The following is a 23,159-nucleotide window of genomic DNA, read 5'->3' on the forward strand; positions in this document are numbered from 1 at the left end:
TAATTATTTATTGTTTCACTGTAATATTGTTTATGTATTACGCTCGTTTGCCTTGTCCTTTTTCCATAATAAAAAAAATACAAATTTGTTTTATTATGGTAATAAATATTAATATATTTTGTTCATATTATTATTTAGTTTCGTCATCGCAAGTAAATCAACGTAAGCTAAAATTATTTTTAGAACTTCTTACATCACTTGTCGACTCGTGTAATATTTCATTCTGTCATTATACGCTGTAAAAAATAAAAGAAATATGTCATTTGATCTAGTTTGACTGTGCGTCACGACTTTCTCACATGTTTTATTGACTCAGTAAATATATGTGGATATAGTAAACTAGCGACACAAACGTCGCTCCGCCCGCTTTCGGTGTTGAGTTCCGCCATCCAACACGCAATCCCTTCAGAATTCAGAAAAAAATGAGGAACGGTGTCTTAACACTAGGTTCCCTATGCCTGCTGAGTGCGGGATACAGCGTGAAGTTGATTTTTTTTTAGTAAACTAAAGACATAAACTCGGCTTCCCCCAGTTAAACTTATTGTTATATTAGAGGCAAATTATGTATAATCTTTAGGTATATTGCAGTCTATAATATTGTAAAGTTTCATCTAAATTCGTTCAGTAGTTTTCGCGAATAAGTGGAACAAACATCCACCTTCACAAACTTTCATACTTATAGTAGGACAAGTAGAGTACTCAACTAGGAAGGGATACAAGTGTGCGAGTGTAAAAGCGACAGGTTGTGGATTCGATTGCCGCTCGAGGAAATGAAATATTGAATATTCTCAATTCCTCCCTGTAATGACAATCAAAAGCGTGAGGTGGAGTTCCGCGAAACAACAATGTTTTGAATATAAGGCAGAAAGTGGTGAATGGAGTGTTTTAACACTAAGTTCCTTCTGCGCCTACCCCGCTATATAAATATGGAGCCTTAAAGCAATCTACATTAATATAAATAGCGTATACCCACAGGTAAAAAGTTAAATTGCCATGACATAAAGTTTACCTCTTAGTCGATAAAAATAAATATTAATTTAAAGTTAACTTAGTATTGTATTTTCCTTTCTAGTATTATTCTTGTTTTAAATAGGCACGAGATATTTATTAGCTTATTATTTATAGCAGTTTTCCTTGTATAATCAACTAGTCGTCGTTTGCAACTTTGTTAAGAGGTGGAATAGATAATCCCCTTTTCCTGGATCCCAGAGGTATTTCAAGAAATGGTCTCTAAGTGTTCCCCTCCACTCCCTAACCAACCTTCATGCCAAATTGAAACTTATCAAGTTTCGTAGTTTCGTCTGTGCGTTGTGAACAGCAACGGTAGAGTTTTATATAGGTATACCAATATTTGCTATAATGTTTTCCTTCTCAAGAATATTAATAAGTATTAGGAGTGATGTAAAATCTTAGGCTTAAAGGAAAAAAATATAAATCACTCGTTCATACCTTCGTTTTCCTAATAAGAATATCTTCATTTACTCAGTTATCGTTTGTCTCTACATAACTTTATATAAATGTATGTGTACGTCGAACTAATTAAGTTTTAAAATTAATTTATAATTTGAAAATCCCTTCATGGCGCAACGATACAGCGTCTTACTGTAATCCCGTCGACTGTGGGTTTAATTCCCACCCGCAGGAATGAATTACTTCTATTTACTCGCTATGGAAACATGTCATAGCGCGGCGTTAACTTACGCTACTCAACACGCAATGCTTAACAATTGGGTGGTGTGTAGGGAACGAAGAACCTTGAAAGTAAGCTAAAAATATTAGTAAATTAAAATTTAACAGTCTTTTGAGCGAAAATTGAATCTACAATCATTGCGTAGGTATACTAACTAACATTACTACATATTACATTAGATATTAACATATTTTTCTTCTTTGTTTCAGAACTGGGCACCAAAGTGCCCCTGCCACGTTGATAGAACCATAACACTGTGGTCATAATGACCGGGCGGCCCTTCAGAAAAAAAATTAAAAGTCTTAGCACATACTTAAATACGTAAAAAACTGTAAAACACCTGTGAAAACTATTTATATCTATTTATTTCTATTTATTTCGAGTAAATAAGTTCCTGTTTAGTGATATTAGTTGTAAGTAGTAGTGCCATAGACATGATTGGTGTTTGTGTTCTTTTTGTGGTGCTGGGAGCGGTCGTTGGCGATAGGAGTCAGTTACCCCCCACTTGTAATAGGTAAGTTATGTATTATATATTTTTCTAGCTTTCTGTATCCCGCACATTATGGCAGGATAGGCAGAACCTGGGAACCTAATGTTAAGACTCCGTTTCCATTAAGACACTTCCGGTCTCCACTATCATCCGAATTTTATAAGCTTTGCATGTTGAGTGGCGGAACTTAACGTTGCGCTGTGCCTCGTTAGTCAGAGAGTCATATCGAGGAAAGGAAAATATGAAATATTTCATTCCCCCGAGTGGGAATCGAACCCACGAACTCGAATGACATCTCTATAGTAGACATGATTAAGATTCTATTTGAGAACATCTTTCTATGTCATTCATTTTTAATATCCTATGTGTTACTCATGTGACCGACAGACTGACAAATCGTTTTGTAACTCTAGAGACCAGTAGCTCATATGTAGACAGGTGAAACTGGAAACTGCGTGTCACCTTCAATTATAATGGTCTTGGCTTAAAGTAAAGAAATAATAATTGATAAGTTAATTAGTTTGTTTTCAACAATATAAGGAAATTAATTATATTATTGTTATAAATTTGTTATTATTTAATAATAGATTACTCAGTAACCAGTTTTTCGGTATAGTAGATATATTTTTGCTATGAGCTACCGTGGCAGAAAGCGCGGCGTTGAGTTCCGCAACTCAACATCCAATTTCTTGAAAATTCAGCGATGCGCTCTATTTTATGCGAACATTGTAAAACTAAAAAAAAACAGTTTAATAAGCTGATATGAATATAATACCTACCAAGTGGAACTTTTGAATCATTAATAGGGTTATATAACAGCTGGTGGAACAGTTACGTATATTTCTTAGAACGGCCAAGTTCGTGTTAATTTTAAGATCTATTTTAACTTTCGACACAATTTAATTGAATTATATATAATTAAAAACGAAGTTAAGGTGACTTTTATTACGGATCAAGGCTTACTTTCGAGGCAATATCATTTATAATTTCGAAATTGTAAATAAAATTTTATTACTTATTTATCAACAAATTAACGTAATTCAACGTTTTCTTTTATTATTATTATACACCGCTGGCTTTAATTTTTTATTACAATATAAATTTTCAAAGTTGTTAGGGTTCCGTACTTTAAAAGAATAAAAGGAGACTTTTACCACTTCATTTGCTGTCCGTACGTCTGTCCGTCTTTTTGGTCTGTCTGTCCGCATAATCAAAACTTGTAGTAGTGGATTTATGGAATTTGACAAGGAGTGACAAATTACAATAGAAATAGGGGGGGGTAAAAACCAAAAAATAGAAACTTATAGAACTTATAGATAGATAGATAGATACTGAAAAAAAATTGTACATACTTATATTTGTAATTGGTTTGATACAAAATAAAATGCATACGCAAAATTATTTTTTTCGAAAATTTTCAAGAATGACTATAAAATGGTTGAATTTGCAATATCTTGAAAACTAGAGGGGTAAATGGAGAACGAGGTATCTCAATACTGGGTTCTAGACTGCCTACTAGACAGAGGAAACACGCAGGGTAGCGAGAAAAATGGTAGGCGGGATACAGTGAAAAAATAAAAAAGTTATATAAATAAACATAACATAATGTATTGGTTTAAAGTTATAAACTATAAAATTATACGAACGCGTGCGGCGAACTATCATAAAACGACAACTAAATATTTATTACATGTATTAAAAGAAAATTATATTGCAACTACTCATTTTAAATAAAATTTTACTTCTATAGCCTTTGATTGTTGATTCGACTTAAAGCGAGGATTTTGTTGTACGTAGCTCGTGCTCATAGGATTCTGTTTTATAATTTATTTTTTAACAATTTTAAAACTTCTAGATGACTGCTTTAATCGATGACATAGTTTTACCTTTTCAGCACATATACAAAAACTTGAACTTACTCATATACTAGGTATATTGCTTATGTGCTATACTTAAGAACTATTGTGATTTCTATATTCTATAAAGAAAGATAGATTAAGATAAATGTTATGTGGCTCGGCCATATATCAACACGTAATTATGTTTAAAGAATATTCCACGCCTGTTCACATAAAATTTAAATATTTCATAAAAAAAAACACTGTAAGGAACCTTAAACTTGACTTAGCTTTACCTACAATATAGAGTTTTCATTACTAATTATAGAAAAACAAAGAGTTTCATTGAGGGTCTTGGCGGAATTTTTATAGTATTTTTTTAAGTGAAATTTAATTTACATTATTAAAACCTTGTATTTAGATATAGATAAACATATTTACAACTATAGCAAAAGTCAACATTCATATGTACAGTAGCTATTTCATAGAAGACTATTAAATATTGTATGTATTCTTAAACAAAATCGAAGGTAAAACCTCATCTATAGATCTGATTTAATATCTAGTATTTAATTTAAATAACTAAAACTTAATATATGTACGTATTACCTAGATAAATATATTTACAACTTTGACAAAAGTGCATAACAAAAGGACGAGGCCGGAAACATCCGGTTAGATCTGAATAAATGCTTTATTTACTCATGTGGTTTTGTCTCCATTATAACAGTCATTCTATATATAGAAATAAATCACGTAATTAATTCCAATGTCATATTTACTAAGTAATAATAAACAATGAAAATAATTAGAATGAATCCGTCATGGCGCAGGGGCTCACTGACTGTAACGCGACGGTTATGGGTTCGATTCGATTCGGGAATAAAATACAATAAATATTATTTTTATTTCTTTACTTTGGCATCAAATTAAAGGCGCGGTGTTGAGTTCCGCCACTCAACACGCAATGCCAAAAAAAAAATCGGCGTAGAATGGGAAACGCAGTGGCGTAACACTAAAAAATAAATAATAGGCCTATTTTTTTAAATTTTCAGTTTAATCTACTGTCATGGACCCCTCCTCGACACAGTACAGATGGCCGGTCTGTACAACGACTCCAAAACGTTTGTGGATATGAAAATCAAGCTGTCACCAAATATAACTATGGAACATTTTAATGAGATGATGGACAGGTATATATTTTATTTAAATTTAGTTTAATGTTTTTTTTAGCGAGAATGTCACGGTGAGAATGAAGAAGAACGTGCATAGCTGGATTGGACACGTCGAACGAATGAGTGATGAAAGAATGGCAAAAAAGATTTATGACGGAAAGGTGAGTGGTAAGAGAGGTTGGGGGTTGACGTCGGTTGACCTTCGAAAACACAGTATCAAAGATACTGAAGCAAGGTCATGTAAAAAGCATGAGGATCACCCGGAGTGCATGTGTGAAGAGGTTGATGACAGTGCATGAAGCGAAAGAGGTACATAGAGACCGTAGCGTTAGGCACTCTCTCTGTCTACCCCGCTAGGGATAAAGCGTGAAGCTATGTATGTATGTATGACAGCAGCATGTATGCATGCTGAGTAGGCAGAGGGAACCTAATGCTAAGAAACTCCGTTCCCACCATTTTCCGCCGAATTCTGAATGCATTACGTGTTGAGTGGCGTTTTGCTATCTTGTAAGTATTGTATTTTATATTAATATAATACATAAATTTTCAGAACACATTCAAGACCAACTAAAGCTGATATTCAGGAGTTCGTCAACCAGAACTTTGATCCTGAAGGCTCAGAGTTTGAGGAGTGGCGACCCACTGACTGGAAGGATAATCCTGGTAAGTAAAAAACATTTGACGCTAATTTGAAAGTGACCAATTTAAAATTGCTCATCGTTTATATTGAAAGAAAAATGATAGAGTAATCTTGAACATTATTTGTGTAGATATTAATTCTAGCAATAAGATATGAGATAAGATATATTTTATACCGCTAACATGATGATGCAGAAGACTGTACCTACTAAATATTAAAAATATAAATGACTAGCGACCCAAACGAGATATCTAAACTTATTATTATATTATAACCAAATTATACAAAATCTTTACATAAATTGCAATCCATATGCAATCGTGATGTATGGGATGTTACACTACTGTAAAGTTTTATCTTAATCAGTTCAGTAGTTTTGTGTGAATTTGGAAGACATATCCAAACTGTAATATGTACATCTGTTCAATCATTTTGGAGGTATTTTAACCCAAAAATCCATAAATGGCATATTATGAATGGGTGGAAAAAAATATGTAAAATATTATAAATATTCCTTAAAAATGGGAATCAAACCACAACCATCGCTTTATCTATTATATTGTTAAAATTGTTTATTTTATTTTATTTTATTATACTATAATTTATTAACTCATATTACCAGTTTAGAAGTATTCATTGATAGATTGATAGATTTAGGTTTCATTATAATATCTAGATTTTTTATAATATTACTAAAAGTTACACAATTTTCGTTCCAGCATTTCTCCAAAATATCAAAGACCCACTTTTCCACCAATGGGCTTCCGATCTCAACAGATTGTGGTTACAACTTGGCAGGAAAATGAAAGAAGAAGTGAAACACAATCAAGAATTATACTCCATTATATATGTAGATAACCCTGTGATAGTTCCTGGTAATTATTTAATTTAATTATTTTATGATTAAAATAAGGTACTTTATAAATTTTAATATTTTTATAGTAAATATTATATAAAAGTTAAGTTATTTAAGACTTAACTTTTAAATTTTAAAAATACATCGAATTTTATACAAAGAAAGCCTAGTGGCAAATAAATTTAATTTGATAAAAAATATGTACATAAATTGCAGCCTGTAAGTTATTCTGATGTATAAGCTATATTGCTGATATAATTTCATTTAAATTCGTTCAGTAATTGGAGAAACATTTATTTTTTAATACTTTTTCCAGGCGGTCGTTTCCGTGAATTTTACTACTGGGATTCCTATTGGATAATTAAGGGCCTGCTTTTGTCCGAAATGAGGTCCACAGCAAAGGGAATGGTCGAAAACTTCTTAGATATCGTCGATAGGTTTGGATTTATACCGAATGGTGGCAGAATTTATTATATTATGAGGTAATTTTAAATAATAAAAACCTAATCTTCTAATAGTAACACTAAGACGTTTTTAATTTTATTATATAAATCTGCTTCATTCTTTTTACATATTTGATGGAATACGTAGAGTAACCTATAGACATTGTCTATTGAGTAGAATTGCTTTTGTGTTGCGTAAAATGAATATAATTCATTCCTGAGAGTGGTGATTGAACCTACAACCATCACATTTACAAATACCGTTAGTGAAAAATTGTTAGTGTTAATATTATTTCAAAAGCTATATCCTCTCTTCATCTTTTGTATGGCCTGCCAACATTTTTGTTACCTCCACGACCTCTACCTGGTTCAGCTTATTTTAAGTCTAACCCACCCCCCAGCAATGTTTTAGTATGACTTAATTTAATTGACATTTGTTTATGGATTACATCGCCATTATCAAACATAAATACATTCTAAAATAAACTTTAAACAAACTTTTGAAATTGAACCTATTGTCCATAATTTTTAGAAGAATATTTTTTTTTCCAGATCTCAACCACCTCTCCTTATTCCCATGGTAAAGTTAATAATGGATGATTTCGGTGACATTGAGTTTTTGAGACAACATATCGACACTTTGGACCGCGAGTTCGATTTTTGGGTGAAGAATCATACTGTTGAAATTGAACATGAAGGCCATAAGTAAGTAAAATATTTCAAAAAGCTCACACCTATAATTTCAAAGCAGGATAGGCAGAGGTAACCTGGGGACCTAGTGTTAAGGCACTTCTATTTCCCACTTTCCGCCGAATTCTAAGGGCATTGCATAGCGAAACACTTTGCTCTGGTTACCAAAACGCGGAAATAAAAGAGTGTGACAAGTGTTTCATTTATTCTTTTGTCATCTTTATGCTTCACCTCACATACTCGTATATCGAGGTGGGACTAGTATTAAGATACTCCGCTTTCTGCCTGACATTATGACATTGGGCGTATCTTTGCGGCATTAAACACCACACTTTGTCTCACCATAGAGTACAATTGAATTTGTGTATTAGGAGGGAGGGCAAGTGAAGATTAATAAATCAGCTTCACGCCGTATCCCGCACAAAGCAGGGTAGTCCCCCACTTTCCGCCGAATTCTGGAAGCATTGCGTGTTGAGTGGCGGACACCAAAGCGAAGTAATGAAAATATAAATGTGAATATTTCATTTCATTTTAATGTGAAAATTTTTTCGAGTAGGGATCGGACCGACAACCGTGCGCCAAACGGCCTCAATAAAATAATAACTTATTTATATTTTTTAGATACCAATTATCAAGATACAACGACCAATCGCAAGGGCCCAGACCTGAGAGCTACAAGGAAGATATTGACTGTGCCAGGTAAGTAATGAATAAATATTTTATTATAAAATTTACAAATATAATTAGTTTTTGTATGACTATATTTGTTACCCCTTTTGTGCCTTTTAGACTGAGAAAAGAAAAATAAATAGATATATATATTTTTTTACGTGAAATTACGAGATTAGAATCTGCATCTTTGGAAACCGTAAAATTCCGTAAAAAACCGTATTCTACAAAAAAAAGCAAACAATTTGCTTAATACTTTGTATCGTGCTAGATAAATACTACAAAAAGTCACAAACATTTTGTTTTTTTTTTATAGCAAAAGTGTTTGAATCGCTTGACTCTTGAGTAATTTATAAGTTTTCTTAACATTGAAACTAATAATAAGAGTGGGAGGCTGAGGGAACCTAGTGTTAAGACAGAACACCCAATCTTCGAATTATTTTGTCTTGAGTGTCGTAACTCAACGCCGTGCTTTGGCTACCAAAGAGTACAAAATTATTATAATTTAAATATAATCATTCCCGAATCACGTCATGTGTACACTTTGATGATGTTCTACTGCGCTACTATGGGTATGATGAAATTGATAAAAATTTTTTTATTAAAACAAAAACTTTTAAATTTTCAGACATTTCGATTCAAATTCAAAGAAAGAAGAATTATATGCGGAGTTAAAATCCGCTGCGGAATCAGGATGGGACTTTTCTTCAAGATGGTTCATATTGAATGGCACTAATAAAGGTGTGGAAAATACATTTTGCTAAATTATATTATAATATAGAAGACTGATGAACCTAGTTCTCTTCTCTATTATTATTTATTTTTGTTCATTTTTGAATTGAAATTGATTTTAAAATGGCGTAACTTAAGGCTGTGTGGTGTCTTTTTTAAATTAGCAATTGGTTAAAACTCACTTAGCTAATGAATAATTAGAAGCTGTTCCACTATGACTCCATAGCCTTATATAAACTAAAATTACTCCTAAATGTCTAAAAAAAGTTATTTTGCAGGTAATCTAACAAATTTAAAAACCCGATCTATAGTACCAGTAGATTTAAACGCCATAATGTGTTGGAATGCCCAATTATTGGCTGAATTCCATGAAAAACTACATAACGTGGAAAAGGCACAATTTTATAGAGAGGTTCATGCTAGACTCATGGATGCTATTGAAAAGGTAATTCTTATAATATTCCAGCTTTATAATATTAATACTAAGGTTAGCTAAAGAGTTTGTTTGGTGGGAGTTTTTTTTTTTTATAAATTTTTATTTATGTTTGTTGAAAGTTGGTAAAACTTTAATCAGATTTGCAATCCTATTAGTAAACATATTTTTTTATATTTATTTATACCGTAAGCAAGTCTACAATATATAATATGCCCAAAAAATATGAATTTAAGTACAATATTATAAATGAAAAAGCTTGTTCGTTTTACGGTAAAACTACTAAACGAATTTAGATAAATAAATTAAAACATATAATCTAGGTCCTATGGCACGAAGATGTAGGAGCTTGGCTGGACTTCAGTCTGGAATCAGGCAGACGGCGTGACTATTTCTATCCGTCTAATATTGCACCTCTGTGGACCGGATGTTTCGATCCGGCGAGAAAGGAGTATTATGTCAATCGAGTTATTAATTATTTGGACAAGGTCAAGGTTAGTTATATTTATATTTAAAGGAAATTCTGTTCATTTTGTTATTTTTTTGTATGTTGGTGCCAAATGGAATAGTTTTTTAACTGACGATACATATTACTAGTATATTAACTATTTTACATATAGACTTATTAATGAAATGGAAAATGGCCAACGGAGTGTCTTGACAACAGGTATGCCTTAGCTTTATGCCTCTCTATGCCTTCTCTGTTTGCTATATGAGGGATTTATTGTAAAGTTAAAACATGACTAAAAAAATATCTTATCTTAGGTGGATAACTTCGAAGGTGGTATTCCCACGACCTACGAACATTCAGGGGAACAATGGGACTATCCCAACGCGTGGCCGCCATTACAATATATAGTTGTCATGGGATTAGCAGACACCGGGCACTCCCATGCTATGCAATTAGCAAACGAGATAGCTACTAAATGGGTCAGATCTAATTTTGAAGTATGGCGGCAGAAGACGGCCATGTTGGAGAAAGTGAGTGGTTTTTTTTTCTATTTCTTTCATATATTTTATCTAGGCTAGAACCCATGAGGCCAGTCGTGGTGCAAGGGCACAAGCGAGAGACTGTAAATGTGACATGTTGTGGTTTCGATTCTCACTTGAGGAAATTATATATTTAATATTAAAAAAATTACCGCTCTGGTGTCGAGGCAAAGCGCGGCGTTGAACTCTGCCACTCAACACACAATGCATCCAGAATCCGACAGAAAGCGGAGAACGGAGTGTTATAACACTTGATTTCCCGTACCAACCTTGCTACATGCTAGATACAGCGTGAAGCTGATAAAAAAGTTATATCTATATAATGTCTTAAAATACAAATCGATCCATTTATTGAAATTTTTGTATATATTTATAATAATAAACCTAATACTGATTTTAGTATGACGCAACAATTTTCGGTGGTTTCGGCGGTGGTGGAGAATATGTAGTACAAACTGGCTTCGGCTGGACCAATGGCGTTATAATGGCAATGCTAAACCGATATGGAGGTAAATACTTATTTACTTTACATATATTTAAGATTCCTAACTGCATGAATGGTTATGGCTATATACATAAAAAATATTAAAATTAAATTTAAAAAATAGAACATTACAGATAATACACATAATTATTTCACGTCATATTTTTCTTTGGTCATTAAAGTATTTAAAAATTAAATTTCTTGATAACGATAGAAAAAAAAATACTTCATGTATTTCTATAAAGAAATGTGATATATGTGTCATATAATCACACTTTTATATGATTTTGTCAGTCAGCATTTAATATGTTATTAAACATCGTCACATTGTAATTCTAATAATGCATTTATTTTTTGATTGAATCATATTTAGCTTCTTAATTTATAGTATAAATAATATTCTTATATTATTGCCATTTTATTTTTTTCTTCACATCCATTCTCACATTCATCAACGGTGAAGTCGGTCAACTTGGTATGTTCATACAAATTATGGGTTGTTCGATGTTGTTATAATTAAGGTAAATGGGACTATTATTGACATTTGAAATATAATTTAAACTTTGGACTTTGAAAAGATTGAGAACTAGTTTAATAAAATTGACATATTACAAAAATTTTATACGGTTGTTAGTATTTTGTAGTTATATAAATTAACGAAAATGTATGAGTATCTTACCTAGTATAACATTAAATTACGCGAATAATAGTAACAGTTACCTTATTTAGTTTTCATGTAGTAAAGAATATATTATTGCTTGCATGTTATTTTTTAATTTTAGTTGTATAAGATACATTTGAATGTAAATGGAATTGTTATTGGTATCTTTGTTAAGTTGCGGGTTCGATTCCCACTCAAGACTGTAATAAGCATGGGTGTTTATATTGTACATGGGTATTAATTAATTTATTTAAATACAGTAGAAACTCGATTAACCACATCAATCAATATACGAAATATTTAGTACTGACATTTTTAACAAAAACATATTGAAAGTGAAGGTTATTAATTATTTATTTCGAAATAATTTTATTATTTTATTTCTTTCAATGATTTTTGTCGCGAATAATAGCGAATCTATATGATCGAGTGTCCACTGTACTTATAATTATGTAATTTATAGATTATTATATTTATTTTTAATATAAACTTTAATGTTATTGATCTCTTGTTAGTGGGTATTAATTTGTCTATTGATTGATAGATGAATTTAGTAAAGGCTACTTGGTTTATAATTTATTGTAATATATTATTTTTGTATTTATATATTGTTTATTATTATATGTTATATATTTTGTAGTACTATTATAATGGCAATGCTCATATTATTTAATATATGTATTGGATGTGTTGATATAAGTATGTATTACTTCAATACTTTTATATACACTTATTCTTTCTTAATAATTATATTTATTTCAGCTCTTTTATTATTATATCACTATTATAATTATATATTAGTTTTAAGTTAATGCATGTTCTGGAGGGCATTTCTAGACTAATTGGGCTCTGCTTTTTCTCTTTACGGTTACGGTCTATATAAAATTATATTTTAATTGCACGTAGAATTATATATTACTTATTTATAAATTATCTTATATTTAGAAATAACTTTAAATTTACATTGCAAATATCTAGCGTATTTTCTATTTTCCTATCTAAGTTAAGCTTCACATATGAGATAATTAATAACTCTATATTTTGTTTAAGAATGAAAATTAAGATATTTTTAATATTTATTCTTCAAACAAAATTTTGAAAAACAACACTTTGATTATTCCTAAAGTTTTTTCTATAATGTATATAGAAGAACAGTATAGCTTATGTTATCAGGTCTATTATACCCTACCTACTACCTACTAAATTTTGATAAAATAACATAATGAAAAATTAGCCAATCCATAAAGTCCAAAAAGTCTAGAACTGCCATCTGGCTGACCAGCTGGCATTTCGACTTCGACAGAAACATTGTGTGTAGCGGACGCGTTTGGTGAGGGAGGTGCGGTGTACGGCGCCGGCGTCGGCATCAACGGAGCAGCTACCACCATCGTTGTTTTGATTACCAGTGTAATCGCTGGTGCTTTAGGGTGAGGTAAGGAGAACTTAAGATTTTTTATATATTATCTTTATAATAATTCTTTTCTTCATAAATAATTTTGGATGTATTTTCATTATGGATACCTAAATAAAAGAAGGGCCGTCGTAATATACTAAATATTTAATTTCCCCGAGTGGGAATCGAACCCACAACCGGTGCGTTTACAGTCCAATGTGCACCTGCGCCATGATGGTCACAAATATAATAAAAATATATCAAACAATAATTTATTCTTTTTTATATTAAAGTTATATTATTTTACATATCTAATCTAAACCACTTTTTGTTGCAGATTCTTTTTGCTGTTACCTAAAATATTATATGAGTTCCAGTAAAAGTAAGATCTTTCCAAATATTATTAGTATAATATAGAATAAGTTGAATTATCGATCATAATATATAATTATCTAAATACGTACTTAAGAAAAGAAAAAATTATAATGTTTTATCAAACTATTTAGAACTATGTTTACAAGGTAATAATCAAAGAAATTAGTTTTATTGCATGTTTGTTTAGGTTAATTACTAGATTTAGAAAGAAAATATTTTACTTCATTTCAACCGTAATAGGTTTAAAGAAGTGTGTAAACGTAATATTAAGAATTCATCTTTTGAATACAATTAAATTTGTTAATTTTTTTTATACTTAGAAAATGATGGCTAAGTTATTTGTTATATAGTAAAATTGTTATATAGCTAATTAAAGCTAAATCCTAGTACATATTTTTTGTTGTTAGTTAAAAGTTTTAATATATCACGAGCAGGTTGTGAAATAATTATTTATTGCGTGCTATTTAAACACTTTTAATCTTTACTCGTTATTTTATTTTCTATTTCTTCATTTATTTTGGTAAAGAAAATAAGGTAATAATTCATTCTGATCACTGCTTTCTGTATGTTCCAAAAATATTGCCAACACAAAAACAAAAGCGAAGAAAAGACTCCACATAAAAAATATTCAACAAAAAAAAATAGAATTTACCATACAGCACAAAAAATGTTATTAATAACAATTAAATAAATTTTACTATATTTTTCCTACCATTTTTACTATCAATATTTTGACAGCTGTATTGATGTATTTTTTAATCTGTAAAAGTATATACCTATTTATTAGATACATGAGTTTTATTATTATAACGCTTTGTTATAGGAACCAAAGAAGAAATAAAAAAAATACATTTTATTACACTAACTTTATAATATCCCATTTATAAAATTAAAAAAATTATAGAGTTGTTCGATATTACATAAACACCAAAACTTTAATTTAAAATAATCTTAAATTATTAAGAGTTATTGAGAAACATTCAATCACATTTCACGTCCCAAACTCTCGATCATCGAAATTTCTTTAGAAATCGAACTCAAAACTTACAATTCTGTAACTCCAACCAGAAAACCCAACAGGTTAGCAAGTATCATAAACCAAGCCCCCATTGCATCAGGATAAAACACTTAATCTTGAGATTTCCGCGTTATTTTTATACTAACCTTGTATGCCTCGTGCACTGTAGCTTTGAATAAAACTGATTCTTGTTAAAAACATTCATATATTATGTATGTTTATTTTTTGTTATCGAATCACCTACCTATAATTGGGAATCCAAACTTGTTAATATAACCAGACCGATTGATTTTTTTTTTTTTTCGATTTTAAATTAGAATCTGCAACTACCATGAGTTTCTTAACACTAAGTTTTGCCTGCCTATCCTGCTGAATGCGGGATACAGCGTGAAGCTAATAGATAAAGATAAAACTACGTATACAACAGAGGAAAATAGTGTTCTATTAAAATAAGTGTTATACATACATTTGTAGGTATGTATTTTAACAATTACTGAATTTGTAAAGGCATAGTGAACAATTCGGCCTTGACGATTTTCGCAGCAAAACATGTTTATCTTGCTTTTTATTTAATAGAAAAAAATTATTAACGCAAGGAAAAACTACATAATATTTTACAAAAGTATTTTTTATTAGTACAAATTAAATATTTGTTGTTGAAATTTTTTCTTTTACATTCCTTATTTGACAGAAAATTATGTACACTTTTTAAATTTCTTTAATACCTAGATTTTTCGAATACATAGAGGCACAAAATAAACGCGATGGCTTTGGCTTGAATATAATATTTCCATTTCTTCCCTCTGGAGTCTGGTAACGGGGCAAAACGCAGCGTTGATTTACGAAACTCAACACGCAATGCGTCCAGAATTCGGTGGAAAATGAGGAACGGACTTACGGAAGTGTCTTAATCGGAATATACTGTCTTCCGGACTAGGTTCGATGTCTATAAAATATCCAATTTTAATCCATATAAAAAATCCATTTTTTTATAAATTAGTACTCCACTCTTAAAATAGATTTTGAAATAATATATCAACAATATGTGCTTTGTTTATCAAAATCATTGTTTAAACAGTACAATGCAGATGGTATTACAGCGGCCTTGTGTCGAGATAATTAGAGACCAGATATAGTAATTATATTTACACTGTTATGTCATGGGTTTGTGAGGGGAAATTTATAATGAACGATTTTAATTTTATATTTCTATTTTAGATTTATTTTTAGTATATAGTAGAAACTCAGAAAAAATCTAGAGTTAAGACACTCTTTTCCTTATTTTCTTATTTAAAAATTATGGTTGAGTTATTTATTATATAGTAAAAGTGTTATATACATAAATTAAAGCTAAATCCTAGAACATAGTTTTTGTTGGTAATGAAAGGAAAATGTTAATATTTCACGAACAGGTTGTGAAATCATTATTTATTTATTGCGCGTACGCATTGTATTTAAACACTTTTAATCCTTACTGTTTTGTGTCTATTCGTGTAGGGATGACAAAATAACTTTGTTTGCGTGGTCTTTAGAATTCTCTTGCTGTCGGGAAATTGACTTTAGCTTTGGACGTAAATATTGTTTTCGAGCACTTTTTTTGTTAGTAAAAATAATGGGGTGGGCACAGGACTAGTTTGGGGCGGGCATGGACCATCCTCGTCTCCCCTACGCCTTCACCCAGTCACCCTATGCGCAAGTTTTTAAACTATTTTCATTAACTCGATCTTGTCGACATAGTGCAACGTTGAGTTCTATCACTCAACATGCAATGTCTGGAAAATTACACGGAAAGTGGGGAACGTTGTGTATTAATACTAGATTCCCTCTGCCTCTCTGCGTACAAAGTACTTTATAACTTGACCCTGCTTGAAAAGTTGCTTATAAAGTTGTCGTTATAAAACAGGATATTGTCTTTTAAATTAACTTTTCTAAATTTTTTCCTTCATTTTCTTCGTTCCCCGCATCCAAAATTTAATAAAACTGTCCCGCAGACCGAGTTATCCTTTTTCATCAATTTCTTCCCAATTCACAGCGTGTTCGGTTTACATTTTCACGTAACATACTTTTACAATCTAAGCTTGATCTAAATTTTTTTGAAATGTTGATAAAAATGGCAAAATTTTCTAGATTTTACATAATATTTACTGTGTGCTGTGGTTTTAATTCCTATTTGGTGGAAAATTATTTTCATTTCGTAAACATACCTACATGAGTAGGTTGAGTTCCCTAGTGACTTTGTTAAGTCACTACGTTTTAATATAAAATATATTTGCGGGATTAAGGTTTCATTGCGTTATCCTAATAAGGTGTTAAATGAAAGTCAAAACAGTGCGAATATTTATTTAAAATATATCTATATATAAAAAAATTGTACGTAGGTACTGGTCCACACAAGGCCGTGTCTGTTATTTACATAAGTTAGACATGTTTGTTTAACAATTATTTTTTAGCCTTCAGTTTCTTGACAACAATTATTTTAAATAGGCTCTTTGAAGCCGTTATGGCACAGTGTGTAGCTGTAAAGGTTGTGGATTCGAGTCCCAAATGGGAGAATGAATTTATTTCATTTTCCCGCTCTGCTAAGAAGACATAGCTCGGCGTTGTATTCCGGCACTTAAAATATAAAGTTTCGAAAATCGGGCAGAAAGTGAAGTGTGACGCTGCAAAAAAAGTGTTATATATAAAAGACACCTAAAATAACTCTTTAATTCGTACCTTCTAATGTGCATTTAAAAAGTTGAAATCGATTTTTTCACTAATGGATTGGAGAAAATTTTATTATTGTAAAAAAACAGATTTTCTTTTATTTTTTCAAAATAATGGATATATTCTTTATGAATTTTCAAAGGTGTATTTTTGTGTGTGTGTAATTTTCCAACTAGTTATCACTGAGCTACGACGGTCTTTTACGATTGAACTAGTACATTTTATACTTACCTATACTCTTATGAATTTCCTTATTGGACGTTATGGGTTCAATTTAGGATATCCTATTGCTAGTGTTTTTCTTTCTATTTTTAAAAATCACTATTTATTATTATTATGAATTTTATATATAACACTAACAGTATTATATTATTACAATAGCTAATGTTAAATATTCTAAAGTTACTATTTACATTTTCCACATTTTCTTATTTTAGTAAAAAATATCAAATTCGTTAAATTTTTCGTCTAATTTCTTTAAACATAAAATTATACAAGTTAAATATGTGTATTCTGTTTTACATTTAAATCTACATAACACTTATCTAATGTCGCGCTTTTTTCTAAACTTCTTTCATCTTTTTGCTCCGTTTACACGCTTGTGCTCCTCCAACATGACTGGCCTCAAATTATCATGTAGCTTTAAAATAAAATATATAAAAAAATATTACCTTATACTATAGTAACAATATATAAATAAGCACGTCCGTACGTTTCAACCGTTCAGAAAAGACTGAATAAAGCCTAGAATCTAGATGCGATGTTTGACGCCGTTTCAATTATATCACCTGTTTTATATACAGGTTGTTTATCGTATACTATGTATTTTTTTCTATTTAATATAGTAGTTAATTATAAATTATTCGATTTACTACTTTTAAATAGAATAGGGGTGTAGCGGCACAGTGTCCGACTGCAAACGGAACGTTTGTGAGTCGATTCCCACTCAAGGAAATGAATTCTTTTTAGATCCTCGCAATTTTTTAAAAATTATGTTGACATTGAAGCTACTTTAGGTATACCTATGCTATAGGTATAAAACGAAATACAACAAGAAAGTAAAAAAACCTTAAGTAATGAAATCTTATGTATGTGATGTAATAATGTTACAGAAATGTTAAGTTTATTTTAAGAACATTGTAGCTATAAATACTTACATATATCTTACTTCTTAGTCGCTCCGCTTCGTTTCCGCCGTTCTCATATTATGTCGTTATTAAATTATACTCGTACTATTCATTAAGAACTAAACGCTTGAATATGACAATTTTTATATTTAATATATAATTAATTATTAATATAAATTATTTTTTGAATGAATCTCTTTGCGTAACAGATATTTGTGTAAAAACACTTATATTTATTTTACTATTAAACACCCGCACACAGTAGGTTAGGCAGAGGGAACCTAGTGTTAATTCACTCCGTTCCCCACTTTCCACCGATCTGTATCGCGTACAGTTAGCTCATTGACTGTTATATAAACCTGTCACATATAATAATAAAATTCATCCTTATTAGAACACGCTGTATATACATACAAGATCATTCATTGGAACATACAGACGCTATCTATTTTCCTTGTCGTTTCATTATATACTTTTAAACTTGGTATTATTAGCTTTAAATAAAAAAAATACAGGAATTTCCTTCACTGCACTTTCCTTCTTTACTGTTATGACGTCAATATGTGTTAAATGTTAGGTAATATTAAATATTTATCTCTGAACTTCTATAGCTATTTATATCAGATATTTAGTGTTTTAAGTTTTTATCTTCAATTATGTATTATACTCTAACATAATTATGTATAATAATAGTATAAAATATTTTTTTTCAGTTTTTGATCCGAAAAGTACCTACTCTATTACTTTATTTATCTAACCGGAAAACTAAAATATTTGAATTTTAATCATTCCTATGAAAGAAAATCAAACCCACAATCGTCGTGTTCACTCGTTTCTCGTATAATTTTTCTCTCTACTGCTAGTATTGTGCTCTTTAATCTCCCGCTGTACTAATATGATAATATACATGTACTTCACATGAGCCCACCGTGGTGCAGTGGACAGTGTCTAATTGTAAATGCGACATTTGTCGATTCGATTTCACTGGTAGCGAAAGGAGTGCCTCGACATAAAGTTCAATATGCTTTATGCGGGATAGGTACATCGTTAAGCTAAAAAAATGTATTTTAAATACATTTTTTTCTCTGCTACCTATTAGTGAAAACAGCATTAAAATCCATATCGACTTTGCCTTATAAAATGTAGGAATACATAAACATAACTTGATTCAGTGTTTCAAGTTTTTTTGCAATCATATACTGAAACATTGAATATTGATAAGTTAATTATTTAGTCTTGCACACTAAAATACGGGTTTTCAACATAAATTTTACATAGAAATTGTCCTATCGCTTTGTATGATAAGAATTTAATTTGTTTTTATATACATATATATCTAACAGAAAACTCTTCTGTACCTTAGACTGATAAACTTGGCATGCACATTATACATTTACAGGTTAGGGATTGTAGGGGATTGCGTTACTAAATTATTATTTTTGTAACATTTTTCTTTACTTTTGACCCCCTCGTCTCGTTTACTTTTAACATAGAGGTAACACGTATTTTACATTGAGGAGTCGTTAATTATTTTGTTCTATAAAAATATTTTACTTATACTTTATTAAAAATTGTTTAATGCTTAAAAATATTTTACTTTAAACTAATAAATTTTATTATTTAATATTTTTTATTTCTGGTAATACATTTTATCAAATCATAAAGAAATAAGACTCTTATATCAATGTGATGTCTACTGAGCTGGAAGATGTTTAGAACCTGTCTCTAGCTTCAAAGAATCCGTTAACACCATCTATATCGTATACAAATTCACAAGTCTATGTATAAGGAGCTATATAACATTAGTACAAACAAACATAATTGTTATATCAGTTTTTATGACTTGTTTAATCTTTTTTATGACTGTATATGCTAGAATAGTTAGTTGATAATTGAATAAACAACAAATGTAATAGGTTCAAGTTTTGAATATTATTACCATTAAGAAAATTTCTAAGTAATTAATGAAAAAAAAAATATTACCCTTCTTGAAATGATTATTACCTTGTATAATAGTTTTTTACTATCTCTCAATTATTTAATATAATACAAAGAAAAATACATTTACATAAAAAAATAATAACATTTAATTCCAAAATTTTACAGGTTAATGATATACAGAAAACGACGTGACTACGTGCCTTTAATTAACGGAGAAGATCTAAAGCTTCTAGGTCGTAAACCGTATACTGAACTGAGGAGCCTCAACGGAGCATCGAACCCACGACAAAGGTGAATACGAACTACCTCCAGCCCTACCATTATGTATTAAAGTATTAAAATTCAGCAAATTATATGTTAAATAGCATTTCTTTTAAAATATTTACTAAATAATACTTACTGTTTCTTGGTCATTTTGGTTAATATCATAGTATATGTAACAAAATAACACTTAAAATATGTATAAAGGCTTTAAAAATTATAGCCCTGTAATAAAATAACCTGAGACATTTTTATATAGTATATTATATAATTATTGCTTTATAATACAACAAAAAATTTAAATATTATTTTATAGAAAATATAATTTGACATCAATAACCATAGAGTTGTAGATTTGAATTTCATAGGAAAAGATGAAGTACATATTTGTATATGTTTAAATAATCGAATAACCTATTAGGACCCAGAGCAATAATTAACGAATTTGAACCGCTTCTTTTTTTATATTGGAGCCATTTGGGGTTAGTTTAAAAGAGATATATCGATTTAATGTTTTTAAAATCTACCTACATTATGTTCGATATTAGAAATTATATGCTCATACAGTATACGTTAATAAAAAAAATGGTAGAGGCGTTTTAGTTAACCAGTCAATTTTATTGAAATAAAAAAAAATTTTCAGTAATATTCTTTGACAAGGAGTTTGTATTACACCAGTTCTCTATAGTGCTGTGAAATTAAACTCGTATGTACATATGTATATGTAGATAAGTGTTAAGTGAAATAATGAAATAATGCTTGTTTTATAGATTTGTATTATTATGTAGTTAGATGGAAAATTATGGTTTTTTATTTAAAGAAAGTATTTTTTAAACATTTTAAATTATCAATATTTTTTTCAAAGAATATCTTAAGAAATGATGTAAGAGTAGTTGATAATTGACCATGAAAAAAAAAAAAAAAAAAAAAAATTAAACATATCAAGAATTTCAATATTTCAATTTATTCAATAATAAAAGAAAATTTTCCATCAAAAATAGTTATAGTTAGCTAAAATAACACAGTTTATTGATAAATAGGCCAAATCAACATATGTATACTATATAGGTTCTATTGAAAAAGTCCTAAGCAATAGTAGATAGATTTCAACGGTTTGAAATCACATTTTTCAAACACCATTTATATGAAATTTGTATATTATTTTGACATTTTATATATTTAATAATTATTATTTATTATTTAATCAATTATAAATATTAATTTTTGACAATATTTTGTACTGGTACCTAATATGATTTATTTTTTCCTTAAATTATATATTTATTAAATGGTAGTAATGATAGTAGTATGAAGAATAGTGTCTTAACACTAACCCTCTCTGCATATCGGCCTCCTATATGAAGGCAATGCGTGAACCTAAGATCATTATTTTATAATTTTAATAATTATTTTTTACATTTTTAATATATTATTGCACACTTAGGAAAGAACACTACTGTTTAGAAAACATAAAAGAAATTTAACTGAGTAACCTATCACATAGTTGGTTAGAGCGCTTGGAATTGTTTTCCAAGAGGCACAGGTTCAAATCCCGCTACGTTCAAATTCTTATGTTTTCTAAAAAGTCAGTTTAATAATTATGTCGTTTTGGTTCCTATATTGCTATAGATAATCTCGATTGTTTGAATTTTTGTTTAAAGAAAACTTTTTCTAGAACAAAATCGATAGTCAGTGTTTCTTAGACTTTAATAACTCGAGTATTATTAGATTAGTTTTTAGTATTAGTTGTAAGTAGACAATTTTTAATGAGCTGTAAATATTTTGTATTTGCATTTAGTTGAAATGTGATTTCAAATCGACTTTTTCTTCTTTTAACTAACAATTGATATTATTAGACGGGAATAAAAACGATCTTTGTTTCTGATCAAATAAAAAAAAGAATTCGGTCTATTATATAAATTTAAATAGGTATATTAAATAAATAAAGTGATTATTAATATTTACTGACAGTTATTAAAAAAACAATGTTTTCTTTGAAACGAGAAAAAAAATCGATATTTTTTTGTAAATTTTCATTATTTGAATTGGCTTAATTTCTAAAAGGCGTAACTCATTTTTTAAATTAAACATATAAGGTTTTTTTAGTATTAAACCAAATATAAGTTTTAATATTGACCAAAAAAGCTCTCTTTAATAAAAATCGTAGTGAAAATACAATCGATGAAATGTTTCCTTAGAATATTAGATAGACCTGTCTTAATTTATTTTGTTAGTTAAATGACGATACGGTGTTTTATGGTAAAAAAATGAAAAAAACTATATAAATAAAATATTAAAAAATAGCTAATTGTCTTTTAAAAACATAATTATATATTTATATATTTGTATGTCATCATGTATTATTCATTTATAGCAAAATAAAAAGAAAATAAATTATTTTAATATAGTTTTAATATTGTGTTTTCTTTTTAACATTCCTTTTATGTCTACTAATTATTTAGCTACTTAATTTTATATTGTTTATAAAAAATCATACATATAAGTATATTATTATTTTTAATGATTTTTTTAGCTCCTAAATTTATC

General features: G+C 29.6%; 1 protein-coding gene across 6 annotated transcripts in view; it reads left to right on the top strand.

The window, feature by feature from the left end:
• LOC146529611 (trehalase-like) overlaps positions 1-23,026 on the top strand; it is a 47,429-nt gene extending 24,403 nt beyond the window's left edge. For 2 of the 6 annotated variants that reach the window (XM_085202360.1, XM_085202359.1), the window contains exons 2-15: positions 1,900-2,204; positions 5,074-5,211; positions 5,744-5,856; positions 6,553-6,708; positions 7,006-7,171; positions 7,685-7,837; positions 8,444-8,521; positions 9,120-9,232; positions 9,502-9,668; positions 9,980-10,150; positions 10,422-10,637; positions 11,047-11,155; positions 13,095-13,218; positions 20,517-23,026. In XM_085202360.1, the coding sequence (XP_085058486.1) occupies positions 2,125-2,204; positions 5,074-5,211; positions 5,744-5,856; positions 6,553-6,708; positions 7,006-7,171; positions 7,685-7,837; positions 8,444-8,521; positions 9,120-9,232; positions 9,502-9,668; positions 9,980-10,150; positions 10,422-10,637; positions 11,047-11,155; positions 13,095-13,218; positions 20,517-20,646 (1,914 nt within the window). In that variant the 5' untranslated portion in view covers positions 1,900-2,124 and the 3' untranslated portion in view covers positions 20,647-23,026. Of the gene's footprint in view, positions 1-1,899; positions 2,205-5,073; positions 5,212-5,743; positions 5,857-6,552; positions 6,709-7,005; positions 7,172-7,684; positions 7,838-8,443; positions 8,522-9,119; positions 9,233-9,501; positions 9,669-9,979; positions 10,151-10,421; positions 10,638-11,046; positions 11,156-11,593; positions 11,662-13,094; positions 13,224-13,521; positions 14,044-20,516 lie in introns of those variants that run through there. The other 4 variants (XM_085202362.1, XM_085202363.1, XM_085202364.1 and 1 more) reach the window with 4 other exon arrangements.
• Positions 23,027-23,159: the final 133 nt, after the last annotated feature.

This window comes from Heliconius melpomene, chromosome 18 (assembly GCF_056956725.1).
Source record: "Heliconius melpomene rosina isolate 202511_hmr_F chromosome 18, ASM5695672v1, whole genome shotgun sequence".
NCBI lineage: Eukaryota > Metazoa > Arthropoda > Insecta > Lepidoptera > Nymphalidae > Heliconius > Heliconius melpomene.